The sequence below is a fragment of the Neurospora tetraspora genome (genome assembly GCF_033439725.1).
Source record: "Neurospora tetraspora strain CBS 560.94 chromosome Unknown B0H65scaffold_10, whole genome shotgun sequence".
In the NCBI taxonomy this organism is placed as follows: Eukaryota; Fungi; Ascomycota; class Sordariomycetes; order Sordariales; family Sordariaceae; genus Neurospora; species Neurospora tetraspora.
In genome coordinates this window covers 618,618-631,632 of record NW_026944392.1, presented here as the reverse complement: position 1 = coordinate 631,632, position 13,015 = coordinate 618,618, and the positions used below count along the sequence as shown (strand labels likewise).

The 13,015-nt window shown below is 50.8% G+C and overlaps 7 protein-coding genes across 7 annotated transcripts; 3 read left to right on the top strand and 4 right to left on the bottom strand.

Moving 5' to 3' along the window:
- Window positions 1-363: 363 nt before the first annotated feature.
- Window positions 364-1,687, bottom strand: B0H65DRAFT_553573 (uncharacterized protein; the record flags this gene model as incomplete). Its single annotated transcript, XM_062829973.1, has 2 exons — window positions 364-493; window positions 1,638-1,687. The coding sequence occupies 2 exons, from the start codon at window positions 1,685-1,687 to the stop codon at window positions 364-366; spliced, it is 180 nt and encodes a 59-aa protein (XP_062676797.1).
- A 259-nt stretch (window positions 1,688-1,946) lies between these two features.
- Window positions 1,947-2,354, top strand: B0H65DRAFT_436959 (uncharacterized protein; the record flags this gene model as incomplete). Its single annotated transcript, XM_062825273.1, has 1 exon — window positions 1,947-2,354. The coding sequence occupies one exon, from the start codon at window positions 1,947-1,949 to the stop codon at window positions 2,352-2,354; it is 408 nt and encodes a 135-aa protein (XP_062676796.1).
- A 1,912-nt stretch (window positions 2,355-4,266) lies between these two features.
- On the top strand, window positions 4,267-5,141 carry B0H65DRAFT_566026 (uncharacterized protein; the record flags this gene model as incomplete). The annotated part of the gene is made up of 1 exon (XM_062830309.1): window positions 4,267-5,141. One exon carries the CDS (start codon window positions 4,267-4,269, stop codon window positions 4,957-4,959), a length of 693 nt encoding a protein of 230 aa, XP_062676795.1. The 3' UTR covers window positions 4,960-5,141.
- Window positions 5,142-5,508: 367 nt separating this feature from the next.
- On the bottom strand, window positions 5,509-5,778 carry B0H65DRAFT_392266 (uncharacterized protein; the record flags this gene model as incomplete). The annotated part of the gene is made up of 1 exon (XM_062823753.1): window positions 5,509-5,778. A coding segment is annotated over one exon (270 nt), but the record flags the coding sequence as incomplete, so codon positions are not given.
- A 1,862-nt stretch (window positions 5,779-7,640) lies between these two features.
- On the bottom strand, window positions 7,641-8,421 carry B0H65DRAFT_553570 (uncharacterized protein; the record flags this gene model as incomplete). The annotated part of the gene is made up of 2 exons (XM_062829972.1): window positions 7,641-8,297; window positions 8,353-8,421. The coding sequence occupies 2 exons, from the start codon at window positions 8,419-8,421 to the stop codon at window positions 7,641-7,643; spliced, it is 726 nt and encodes a 241-aa protein (XP_062676793.1).
- Window positions 8,422-9,466: 1,045 nt separating this feature from the next.
- B0H65DRAFT_437071 (uncharacterized protein) lies at window positions 9,467-9,889 on the top strand (the record flags this gene model as incomplete). The annotated part of the gene is made up of 1 exon (XM_062825285.1): window positions 9,467-9,889. One exon carries the CDS (start codon window positions 9,467-9,469, stop codon window positions 9,887-9,889), a length of 423 nt encoding a protein of 140 aa, XP_062676792.1.
- A 1,169-nt stretch (window positions 9,890-11,058) lies between these two features.
- B0H65DRAFT_446899 (uncharacterized protein) lies at window positions 11,059-11,818 on the bottom strand (the record flags this gene model as incomplete). Its single annotated transcript, XM_062825828.1, has 2 exons — window positions 11,059-11,087; window positions 11,383-11,818. 2 exons carry the CDS (start codon window positions 11,816-11,818, stop codon window positions 11,059-11,061), a joined length of 465 nt encoding a protein of 154 aa, XP_062676791.1.
- Window positions 11,819-13,015: the final 1,197 nt, after the last annotated feature.

Here is a 13,015-nt window from a genome sequence, read left to right as displayed (position 1 = left end):
TTGAGTTATTTCTAGCGCTGTAACGGAGACCCAAAAGTCTATTAAGAAGCGACGTTACTGTAAGGATGGTCACAAAAGCTTTCCGATGAGAAGCTGTGGGGAAAGGAAGCATGGTTCCAAGGGTTTCCTGTTCCTCGGGAACGGTCCTCGATGGCCGTGGCCGGTGGCTAGTTACCACTGGGTTTGGAACACTTCCGAGGTCTGGACTATGGCATTAGTTGCCTGAAGGTCGTTTTTGAGACACCCCGAGTGGAGTTTTGTACGAGTTTTAGTTTTTATTTGCTGCAGTGACGCAACAGCCTCCTCCGTCTCGGCCTTCTCCTTCTCGGCCTTCTTGCAATCGTCCTCGGTAACCAGAAAGCGTCAGTTGAGCTTGTCCTCAATCTTGCCGAGCTGTATAGTACCCTTGAGTTGCGAGAGGAGCTTGAGGCAGATGGCGCCGGCGTCCTGTTGGCCCTCGGGAGAACAAAGCTGTTCTCGTAGCTGGAGATACCTAAGGTACAAGGTCCTTGCGTGGTTTCGTATCTCCTTTTTCCCATTCGTTCCTCGTTCTTCTTTCAAAATTTCTGTCGTGCTTTTGTCCCCGTACAGTGAAACTATGGCAATGTGATATAGTCTTGTGCCCAGCCGGCCAGCCGTGCCAGCCGTGCCGCCTGCTTGCCGGGCTGGACCCACTTCCCAGCACCACCTCCCTTAGCTAGCTTTTCCTCGCGTTCGTTCGTAGCCTTGTCTTCCTTCTGAATACATCAACTTCTCTCTCGCCTTCTTTGTCCCTACTATCGTGACGGTCCAAGATATAGCCCTATAGCAACCATCCCCGGAGCATGAGGGGACATGGAAGAATAGATCACGGAGGCTGTCAAGTCGACGGCGCATCAGATCCCCCTCTATTATAAAGAGCACGCAAAATGAAAGGAAGATTGTGAACTTCGTGGAGGCCATAATAATCCAGAAAAGAACTTTCAGCTCCTTATATATTCCCTAAAGCTCGTATGCCAGTTCAGGTACCCCCAATCCTCCCAACCGGGACGAGTTTCCAGACACATAAAACTTACAAGGCTACAACTTCTGCTCCACTTTTCGAGCAGCGAGTGGGCACTGTGTAAGCCTTGTCCGTCGCTTTAACCCGGCGGGCAGCTCTTGCTTCCTTTTTTACTTTATATCTCGATCACAACTCCATCGTAGTCAACTTTTGCAACAAGCACAGGCATCAAAATACCACGCGCGCATCACCAACACTACCCTCCTCCCCATCTCATCTCCATCCCTCCTATATTTCCTTGGGAACTACCGCCGTTATTCCTACCACATCTCCAAAATCCCCACTACCAACCCGCGCAGCCGCACTTCCGGGCGCTACTCTACTCTGTCAGCTCGTCAACTCTATCCGCTCGTCAACTATATCCTCCCGTCAACTTTTTTCTCTCCGGCCAAAGTCAGCGCCAAAATCCTCGTTCTGCCCCGCGCACGTTCGCGCCATCGGGTAAGCCTCGTCTTTCTTCGCACCCGCCTCGCGACACATTGTAATACCAACTCTGCTGTCACCTCGAAGTCGCTCCAATCGGCGTCTGCTCCGTACAAGCACCCGCAAGCAACCCATATCGACCACCTCGCCTGTTATTACCGGGAAGACTTACCTACCGGCCACCAAACCGGTCTCCTTTCTCGCGCAACCACCAGCCGGCATCTTGATCCGTCCTTTGCGGTACCTCCCCGCGCTCGCTGCTTGGCTTCCTATCGCAACCACCGGCCAGCACCTTGATCCGTCACCGCCTCTGTGGCACTTCCCCGCCAACGCTCATTGTGGGATTTCTCCTCCGCATCCAGCAGCCGTGAGAACACCGCAAGATCCAAAGCAGTCAAGGTGATCGAGCTACGGGATAGTTCGAGCCCAATTCTCACCGCCTGATCCGCCATCTGTCAATCCCTCGTCGAGCGCCGTCGCCATGGCCCACATTTGCAGTAGCTGCTACCTCCGCGAGGTCCCGGAGGCTGGCGTGTCTTGCCCTCGCTGCCATGACTGGGTCGCACACAGGCAGGGAAGAAGGGTGCGGGAACTGTTGAGGCGAGCCGCGGCCCAGTTTGAAGTCGCGACTGACGCAATCCAAATTGGTATGGAGCAGGAGGACGTCCGAATCTCACTTCAGGAGGTGATGAGAGCGGATGCGGCTTCCATGGAAGCCTGGGAGATTGTCCAGGCTGCCCAGGAGGTTGTGTTCCGGATGGCGGCCATCCATACAGAGACAGCAGTTGCGGCTAGAGCGGAGCTCATCCACGCACTTGAGAGGGCTGGAGAGGTCGTCAACCTAGTGGGAAATGCCCTCACCGCGGTGGCTTCTCGCCTGGCCGCTTAGGATAAGTCCCTACCCGAGGGTCAAGATACTCTGTACGTGGATGCTCACCTCCTCTCGGTTCCAACGAGCCTCTTGGCTCCAACCAGCCTGACGGCTTCAACCAGGTCCAAGGCAACTTTGGTCAGCAACCTCAAGTCACCTCCTCGGCGGTTGACTGAAACAACGTCAATCAGCCTCTCACCATCAAAGTCGCACGGGTACAGCAAGTTCTGATTCCTGTGCCCCACGCTCAGGCCCAGCACCAGGCCGTCCAGGCTCTTTTCGCCGTGACACCGGCTACGGAGAAAGAGGAAGTTGAACGCATTGTTCGGGCTGCGGCAACAATCCTTCACGCCGACCATCTTTGTAGGAGGCAGGCAAACCAACGGAGTAATCGAAGAGATATGCCGAGTCGATCTAATGGAACTAGACAGTGGACAGAGACCGACAGATTGTCCAACAAACAGTTGCTCACCATGTCGGGAACACAGGAGAGTCTATTCAGTCTACAGTTCTACGAGGAAGCGATAATGCCGACATCGATGAGTACTATGGCTTCTCAGTAGGGAGGCTTAGGGGAGGGAAGGGGTGTTTTGTTTTTTCACTGTTTGCTCTGGGACGAGCCTCGGTGATCATAGCCGGTGGTTAGTTACCACTGGCTTTGGAAGACTACGAGGTCTGGAGACCTACGGTACCTTAGGTTTGCTACGTTATCTCTCTTTAGTCTACACATCACAAAGAACAAAGTTGTTCTAGTTCTTGATAGGTCTGCTCTTCTCCTTGTTCCGTTGTATCTCTTGCTGCGAACCTTATTTTCTTTCGATGTAAACTTCCCCTCCTCTAACATGTTGATGGAGGATATACACCAAGGATGTCACTGGATTGGCCGCGAACCGCGCCGCATATCTTGCAGACAAAAGCCGTGTTGTGTCGCTTTACACTCATCCGTCGCTTCAAGATTGTTCCGTCTTCGAGCCATGCACGTTCAGCAGGTGGGTTACCAGGAACTGTCTAGAAGTAAGTTGAAGCCTTTCTTCCTCTTCTGCAAATCCCTCACACCCAGTTTTGTACTAATACGTCCTACTTGCCCAACCACCAGACTCTGAGCTCTTGACTCACTCAACGCAGAACTGCCGAACACGGAACTGCACTTTCAATCTTTCCCCTAGAGGTAGCTATGAAGTTGCCTCAACCAAAGCCGAGACATCCAGGGTCTTAGGATGAAGCGTCACCGAGCGAGGTCTCTGCCCGCACGCGGCTGTCTTATACCTCGAATACCCCGTCATCCTATGGACAAAGCGAACAACGATCAAGATATTTCATCGAATAGACACAGCGGAGAGCCGATAGCTCTGCCTCAGCACCCAACCCAAGTGGAAGGCTAACGGCATAGGAGAGAACATTGCGCGAGGCGGTACTCGCGCTAGATGCCCCTCAATCCTCTTTGTCCTCTCGTGCTACGAGTCAGTCAAGTAACCGAGAAACCGCCCCCTTGCTTTTCTGGCCCCCTTCAACATCTAATTCACAACAAATACCTCGGCTTCCCGGACGCCCAGAGCCATCTTCGGCTCTCCTCCCTGAGTTCATAAGGCCCCGCAAACTTGCTCCTAGTCCTTCTCAGCAACCTGCGTCTTCCTCTTCTAGACAGCCCAACCCACACCACCCCCGCAGACGCTCCGCGACCCCTCCGAGTGACCCTCACAGGCCAGGCAATCGACGTTACCGCTCTCCCCTAGTCTCCGCCTCACCCCCTCCGCCAATCAGCGCGTCCAATAGTCCGGGACTTATCGAGAGCTGTCGGGAGAAAGGCTGTAGCGACCAAGTGCACCAGCCGGGAGCCCGACTTTGCAAAAAGCACTTGAAGCTCAACAGCATGTATAGCGAGAACTCAAACTCGTCAAAGAAGAGGAGGAAGACAGAGGCGGCCGGGAAAATGATTTGTACGGGTTGTACTGCCGGGGTTGCCGGGCGTGGTCCGAACTTGTACTGTTGGCAGTGTTTCCACACGAGAAAGTGTGCAAGATTGAGAAGAGAAAGGAAGGACGACAACTGTCCTGGGTGTCTTTGGGAAAAGTGCCCGAATAGGCAGTTTGGTTGGGAGAACCATCGTAGAGAGAAACATAAACTCTACCCGATTAACGATGAGGAGAACAACGATGACGAGAACAACGATGAGGAGAGCAACTATGAGGGGGACAACGATGAGGAGGACAGCGATGAGGAGAGCAACTATGAGGGGGACAACGATGAGCAGCACAACGATGAGGAGAATAACGATGACCGGAACGACAACAAACACAACGACAAGGAAGAAGACAACAACGACGAAGACAATGACAGTGAAGACGACAAATGGAGGGGTTGGCACAAGGAATTTTGTTTACAGTCGAAGCAAACAGGGTTGGGCTATTACTGTCGTGGGTGTCTTTGGACAGGATGTCCCAACAGAAGTCGTGGGCACTTGTTTTATAATATATGGGGGATCTACCCCAACAGCGATTATAAGAACAACGATAACGAGAACGGCGGTAACGAGAACGACGAGAACGACGAAAAAGAGAATGAAGATAACGACTATAACAACGAATACGAGAACAAGGAAGAAGACGATGACGACGATGACTGAGAGGATAACGATTGGGGTGGATATTAAGCTCACACAGGGTCTGGATCTGGATCTGGATCTGGATGTGAACATCTGTGCGGCGGGTAGTCGATAGGGTGGCGCGAATTGAGGGAGGCACTTGCCGAAAAGACGGTGCGGACAAAGAGACATTTAGAAACAGCCCTTTCCCAAGACAAGGCACCGCATGCATACCTAGGTACCTGGTTTCAAGTTCGTGCCGGACGGGAGATGTGTTGGACAAGGAGACCCGTCTTCACGGGGTGAACCGAGGCCATGTGCAAGAAAAGGGGACGACAACGTCAGCACAAACAATCCATCGAAACAGGAGGCCACATCGGAACAGGACGGCAAGATTCAGAAGAAGAGAACAAAGCCATTCAAAGACATCCAAACAAAATACTGCTGCCTTGCAACTATCATACATCTCCCGCGTTCCTTTGTTCCACCTTCTTTGTCTGCCAGTGTTTGCAGTTTCAAATTCCCATTCCATGTCCACTCCAACTCCCTCTACCCACCCACCACATCACACCCTCACTACCTCTACGCAGCAATCTCACTGAAGTAAAGCCCCGGGTGATACCTCGGACACTTCGGCCACATACATCCCGAGCATCCCTCCTCACCCCTCTTCTTGGCCTCCTCGTCTTTCTGAAAGTGAACGCACTTGAAACAACCTCTTTTGGAGAATCCATTTGCAGTCTTTTTCATCTTATGGTGAACATACAAAGTCTTGAGACAAAACACGGTCTTGAAGTTCCAACCAGGACCGGGACAGTCTTCGTGGGTGTACTCCTTGGTATGTTTGATCTTGACTGGTTTGGGAGGTTTCGGGGGTTTCGGTTGCGGAAGCGGTCCTGGCTTGGGGACTTTGATTGGCTTTGGGGCGTTCTTACACATTGGTTTCTGCTTTTGTGTGGGGATTAGGTGCTTTGATGTGGGGGTTTTGCCTACTTTGTTTCTTTTGGGGTTTTTCTTGGCCTTCTTGGGTTTGGTCATGGTGATTTCTGACGGGTTTCTTTGGGAGGGGTGTGGTTGATGTGTGATTGGGGTTGAGATCTTGGTAGTAAACTTTGAGGTGAGGTGATCTTGTTCGGCTTCGAGATCAACGGTTAGAGAGAGAAGAAATTCGCGTATTTGTAGGAGAAATGTGAGGGAGATGGTGACAAGAAGGTAGTCATTGTTCAGAGATCAGGAATTCCACTCATAATAGAGGCATGTTACACATGTTTCATGATATGGATATCGACTTATGATCACTTTGTTTCTCGAAGCTATGGCTCAGGAACACAGAATTCTATTTTGAATACCATTGATCCAAGCTCAACGGCACCCATGACAACCTGTTACTACCTCTACTGAAGCTAAAAGAAGTGGTAAAGAAATGCCAACATCGGTCTGCTCCATGTCCCTGCCCTTTATGTCCTGTACCGATTTCAGGCAATCTTGCGGCCTTGCCTCTCGATGCTATGGAAGACATACCCTGATACAATGACAGCCTATAACAGAATTCCTTCCCATTATCCGCAGTCCGGATGGGCGACAAGGTTAGTTGACACCGGTAAAGCGAGGGCATTCGGCGAAACCACAGCCCGGGCATTCGCCATGCTTCTTCTTCCGGCCCTTGTGATAACAGTCCCAGCAAGCCACAGGATTTCCCACGTGGTGCTGATGATCACCGTGATGCCGGTGGGTAATGGCGCCCTGAGGCTGGTGAGGGGATTCAGGCGGAATAATGGGGTTGTTGTTGCTGTGTGCCAGAGCATCTCCCACGTGGTGCTGATTTTCGCCGTGATGCTGGTTCACGGGGTTGTCACAGCGTTCCACATCACACACCTTTCCAGGTTCCTCAGGGACGGCCGGGACTTGGTTGACGACCTGGTTGGGCGCGTATAAGGCAACAGGGGCTTGGAAGTTGAAATTAAATGGGAGATTGTTGTTCAACGGCAGATTGTTGTCGTTGTGGAGATGATGAGGCGGACCGATGAACGAAAAGTTGTTACCTCCGTGGATGTGGAGGTTCATCGGGTCACCATGCCCCTGCCCCAGGACTTGCGGAGCCCCCTCTGTGGTCTTCCAGACGTGCACTCACGGCACGGGTTGAGTGCCAAAGCGTGGGAAGCATCGAGCCTGGCTCGCCGGCGCGGCCCAATCCGGCTGCGCAAGTGCATTTCGCACTTCTTAGCCCGGGGGCCGAAATGGTTGATCGGGTTGATGCAGCCCTCCACCTCGAAAATCCGGGTAGGCTGGGGAGGGTAGAGGTAGACATGGGGAGATTCCTATAACGGCGCTCCGAGAAGGAACCACTTGGCCTGTGGACCATGACGACTCTCAGGGTTGGTGACTTCCGCTGATTATGACATGCATCAAAACCCAGTGTATAAGGTATAGAGGATAATGTTTGTTTGCATAAGAGATTCATAGCAACATTAATACCGGTATGCAACCATCAACCCAATCGAGCTTTGATAATGTACCGACTTGTTGTAAAAGAATCATTGAAAGTGGAAGTGTGCCAACGAAGTCTATTTCTACTCAAATACCTCTATGCTACCGTAACCCCAGGTTTGATGGAGAGACTTCAAAGCCATGAAAATACCTATAGCTATTCCCTTGCACCCAATTTCCCCTTTCGATGAACTAGGTACAAGCCCTTTACAACACCAAGCAACGGAAAAAGACGACTAGAGGTAACCGAAGGCGGGCACTTTGTTCAAAACTGGCCCGGATAGCGAGGGCAGGTTTCCCAGAGACAGCCGGGGCATCCACTTAGGTCGCTTCTTGAGGCGGGTGTGGTGACACTTCCAGCACGATTGTCCCCGAGCTCTCTGCGGCCGACCTGAAGTGCAGCCACGGCAGGGGTCAAGGCCCGCGGTGCGGCATGCGGCCATCTTGGCGGCCCGGCCGGGACCAACCCTGCTCACCAGATGGGCTTCACATTTCTTGACCCTCGGGCCTGGATGGTTCACCGGATTGGTGCAACCGGGATGATCGCAGGGCTTCACGGCCGGGGCCGGGGCCGGGGCCGGGTTGGGAGGCGGCGCGTGGACGGTCAAGTTATTGCCGCCATTGAAATGGTTGTTGTTAACGCTGCCGCCGTTCGCGTTGCCACCGTTCACGTAGCCGCCATGAACGTTGACGTACATGGGCACGGGTTCGCCGAGTCCCTGCCCCCCCAGCTGTACCGGCGCATTGTAGTGGTGCACATTCTGAACGCCTGCACCAGGCGCAATGGGAGCAGGTGGAATGGCATTGTTGTTTTGGTTGTTATGAGCAGCTTCCTGGGGTTGGGTCTGGACGGCAGGAGACGGGGTGCCGTTCGCCTCCATGTTGCTCTGGCTCTGGAGAAGTGTTAATCAAGGGAATAGAGCCTTGAAGTGAGACATAAAGGCTTACCAGATGATTAAGACCAGGCAATGGCACCTGGCCGGCGGAGAAATGGGCGTAGAAGTTATCCCAATCCATTGTTACGGGACTGGCTTCCCATCGCTGAGGCTGTAAACGCATTGGTATCAGTGTTTACTACCACTATTGAAACAGCATTCAGTAGAAGTGGACTTACGGTTGAGGATGTTGCTTTGAGTTCTTATGCAGAGTTACAAATACTTGTTGTTACCCTACAATGGCTTGAAGTATTGGGGGTGATGGTGGTTGAAAGCAGGACAAGACTGTGGAAGTTGCGAACATGGAATTTATGGGAAACAAAGAGGGGATCCCACAATGCAATTTTGGGCACAATTCTGGTGATTGCCCGATTTTCGTTCAGGCTTACACAGACTAGGTCCCATTCACCGTCTACCCGTCAGGTTTCCTTTGCTCAAAGCTGGTCCATGGCTCCCTTTCGATCATGAACCAGGTTTGGATCTTGAGTCGTTATCAGTGCTGATGTGGATGCTTATCGGCCTTTCCAATGAACATGACCCTTACACCCTCGACGAATGAAATCGTGACAAAAACTGGATCATCGCTTACAAGGCTGGTGAGGCTTACATATTTGGAGAAATAAGGCTCACGTAAGAAACAAATGTCACATAAGAAACCACTAGTCAAACCGCGCTGGTCCGTCTTCCCCTCAAGCTTCGCATCGTCCTGGTACACCATACGTTACTTAGACCACATCCATGCCCTCTGCCAATCTCCCGAGCTAAAATTCAGGCGTCCTTAACAACCTACCTATTTACCTCACCAGGAAGCCGGGCACCCGTTGTAAAAGCCAAGCCTTTGCAGCCGCTCCTTACAAAAAACATTCGCAGTCGGCTTTGCCGGGTTCCCTCCGCGGGCGGAGGCCGTTGCATCCGGAGCAAAAGTCCTGGCCGGCCGAGGCGGCCTGGTTGAGAGGTTGCCTCCGGGATTGTGGCGGCGGGCTTTCTAAGTGAAACCCGCACTTTCTTGCCTTTACCGTCTGATGAAAGGTTGGCTGAATGCAGCCAGGCTCGTCACAGATCTTTAGATTCGGGTTGTGTATAACGGCGGAAATGGGTTGCTGCGGAACACCATTACTAGGTAAGGTATGCTGAAGGCCGTGGAAGTTGTTGGCTTCGAGCAAGACGTCGTCACTGTCCTAGCTTCGGGTGTTGACGCCCCGGTGTGTTCCAATTTACGCGTCCTCAGCCACCCGATTTGGGCACCGGGAACCTGGGCACCCGTCGCAGACGCCAAAATTCTGGCGCCGGTTCTTGCAAAGACATTCCCAGCAGGACCTGCCGGGAGCGCGACGAGGGCGAAGCCCGTTGCAACCGCTGCAGTATCCCTGCCCGGTTGCAACAGCTTCGACAAGAGCGGCCTCGCGAGACTGAGGAGGCGGATTTTCCATGTGGTCCCGGCATTTGCTGGACCTCTTGGTCTGAGCAAGGGTGGGAAGGTTACAGCCTGGCTCTTTGCACATCCTTTGATGTGCGTTCGGGACAACGGGGGGCGGGGGTGGGAGGGCTAGCACCTGAGGTGCGTCAGGCTCCGGTGATGCAGACGCTGGGATCGCAGCGCCTAAAGGGAACTCCTGTGGGAGCTCCAAATCTTGAACCATGTCATTTCGGAGGTGAGGGTTCTGTCCATGGCCGTCCTAGTAGTCTTGGGGCATATATACATTGGCAATTTGGGACTGCTGATGGTCTCCAGCCGAACCCCCAAGCCAGTCGTCCAGTCCATGATCAAGAAAGGTTTCGTCGAGGTGTGTCTCAATGTTAGGAATGTCGAAGCTACCTTACCTATATATCTGCCAGAATAGAAAGCCCTGGTCTCTTCAACGAGAACAGCGGGCTCCGACGGTGTTGCGAAAAGTAGTCGTTGAGAATGCCATTGGAAGGTGAGGCGTTTGGTACCTCTAGTGGAAGATACCGATCTGGAATATATATACGGTGACGCTGGCCCCAACCTCATTATTTCCCCGCGAACATGGTCCTGGAAAGTGACACTGGGAGATGGCATGCTGGTTCCGTAAGGTGAACGTTGGATCGACTTGTAAGCGTGTCGTTGAAGAAGGACACCCCAACGTTCGGTTTCATGTTCTCAAGTGCTCGGTTTTGGAAAGGCTTGTTCCTTGGAGTTTGGAGCAAGAAGAAAGGTAAGAGAAGAAGGCGGTACCCATGGAACATTAAGAAATTTCAACCCTGAGCTCAAGTGACTTCAGCAGCCGGATCAGCCACTCGGTGTAATAATCTCCAACAACAGGACTGTTCGGAGCCGAAAGGAGACAACAGGAGATAGAGGAATTCATGGAATCATGAATCACCATCAGAATGAGAACACAGGAAAAGACAAAGATCAGACACAGCTGATAATAAGAATGATTGAAATATCCCGAAGCCTCGAACCCGCTTACCACCAGATTCGGTGCAAACGGCTAACCCGAATCCCTGTTACATACCTTGCCGAATCCCCATGTTCCAACTGCCAACGGTAATAACACCCACCGTGGCATACCTAAACCAATACCCATCCTCTGACCGCTGACCCCATGAATGCATCCCTCGCTCCCTTTGATGATACTGTTCGACGTCTCGTCGTGATGGCGTTTGCCATTCCCAATTCTCACCGCCCAATAACTGCTCGTGCCCCTAGATTTGCGGTTGTGGCGGTGCTGATACCGATTAACTTTCCACCACCCTATCCACCCATTCTGTTACTCTCCTGTGCTATTGAAGATTCATGCCTCCTCAACAACCCGATTCGGGCACCTGGAAGCCGGGCAGCCGTTGCAGACGCCCAACCTCCGGCACCGCCCCTTACAAAAACATTCCCAACAGGTCTGGCCGGGTGCCCTCTGTGGATGGAGGCCGTTGCAGCCGCTGCAAAATGTTTCGTCGGCCGTGGCGGCCTGGTCGAGTGCACCCAGGCGAGACTCGGGCATCGAGTTTACTAAATGTTGTCTGCACTTTCCGGCCCTCGCCGTCTGAAAAAGTCTCGGCCGGTTGCAGCCCGGCTCTTTACATCTCTTGATTGATGGACCCTGGGGAGCGGTGGAATTGGTGGCTGTCTGAGGTGCTTCGACGACCGCAGCTGCTTGAGGGGGTTCGACGACCACCGCTTCTTGAGGGGGTTCGACGACCGCCGCTGTTTGAGGAGGCTGGATTTGTTGAGCCTCCGTTGATGCACTTGGGAATTGCCCATAATATCCGTTGGGGCCCGTCAGATAATTTGATTGATCTGGGAAATCTTCCTCCAAGTCGACACCTGGAGAGAGCGGTCTCTCTGGAAGCACCGGTTTGTCCGCAAATCCGAGGTCGTTGCGGAAAAATGATTCTTCGAGCTCCACGCCCACGGACTCTTCCCAGTCGCTCTGGCCGAACTGATGGTTCGACAATAATCCTCGGCTGGGAGACAAAGGGCCCTTGCTGGGCAGCAGGTCCTCTGGTGTCACAGACATGTTCCAGATGTGGTCGAGGAGATCTGGAGCAGGAAACTGGTTGTTATCCAACGTCAACGGTAACCGGTGGAACTTGAGATTTTGGGAGACATCGTCGCGATCCTGTAGCCAATTCTTTTGGGTTGCAGGGTCCAGGACCGAATGGTGTTGATTCAGGTGATTTGTATTATAGGGAGGTGCGTGGGCCACAAGCTGGTGGTCTTGGTGTAGATTGTATCCGTCAAAGTGGCCGTGGTGAAGAGGAATATAACTCTGAAAATTGTTGCCAGGATGGAGGAGATTGTTGAACTATACGGAGGAGGTGATTACGTGAGACGACGAATGTGGTAGTGAATATCTTAATTGATTAAAGAGAGAGAAAGAGTAAAGGGAAAAGGAGGATAAAGTCCGATTTATATATAGGGTAAGTATGTGTGGATCGTATCCACTTGTGCCAAGAATGCTAAGAATTAGTAATGGCTTTAATATTCCCCCTCGATCCAAATATAGATTGCCCTATAATGAGAAAATAGGTGGAAAAAGGCCGAAAACGGTAAAAGTAAGGTTATTTATAAATATTTCTCTTTCGCCTAATACAGTTAGTATTAGTAAAATCTAGCAGGAAAAAGGATTACCGCCGTGAGGGTTGATATAAGGACGGTAATATAATAATAAGTGTAATAAGTTTTAAAAATAAAAATAAAAAAGTAAAAGATGAAAAATGTAAGAACTTTTAATATAGAGGTCATAAAACTATATAAACGATATTAATCGATTTTTAAAATTTCCTATACTGGGGAATATTATAGAAGTTAGAAAGTTACAACTTAGGCTATTAATATATATATATATTTGGTTAGGGGGAGTAGGATCTATAGGTAAAGGATTAATTCAGTATAGAAATAATAAAAGATGAAAAAGTAGTATAGTAATTAATTATTATGTATAAAAGGTTTAATAAATATATATGTACGGGAAAATAGGTAGTTAGGTACTAAAAAAGTATTAATAAGTTTTTAATAGTAATAATAAAGTAGAAGGTTTTAATAATTTTAATATTTAATAATACTACTAAAAAAAATTTTAGGGTAGAATTTTTATAAACATATTAGTAATTTATTTTTTAGTAGCTATATATTGGAAGTTTACGTTCTTAATAGTTTACGCTTCCTTGTATTATATTTTTTAAATATTCATATATTTCATATAGGAGTAGTA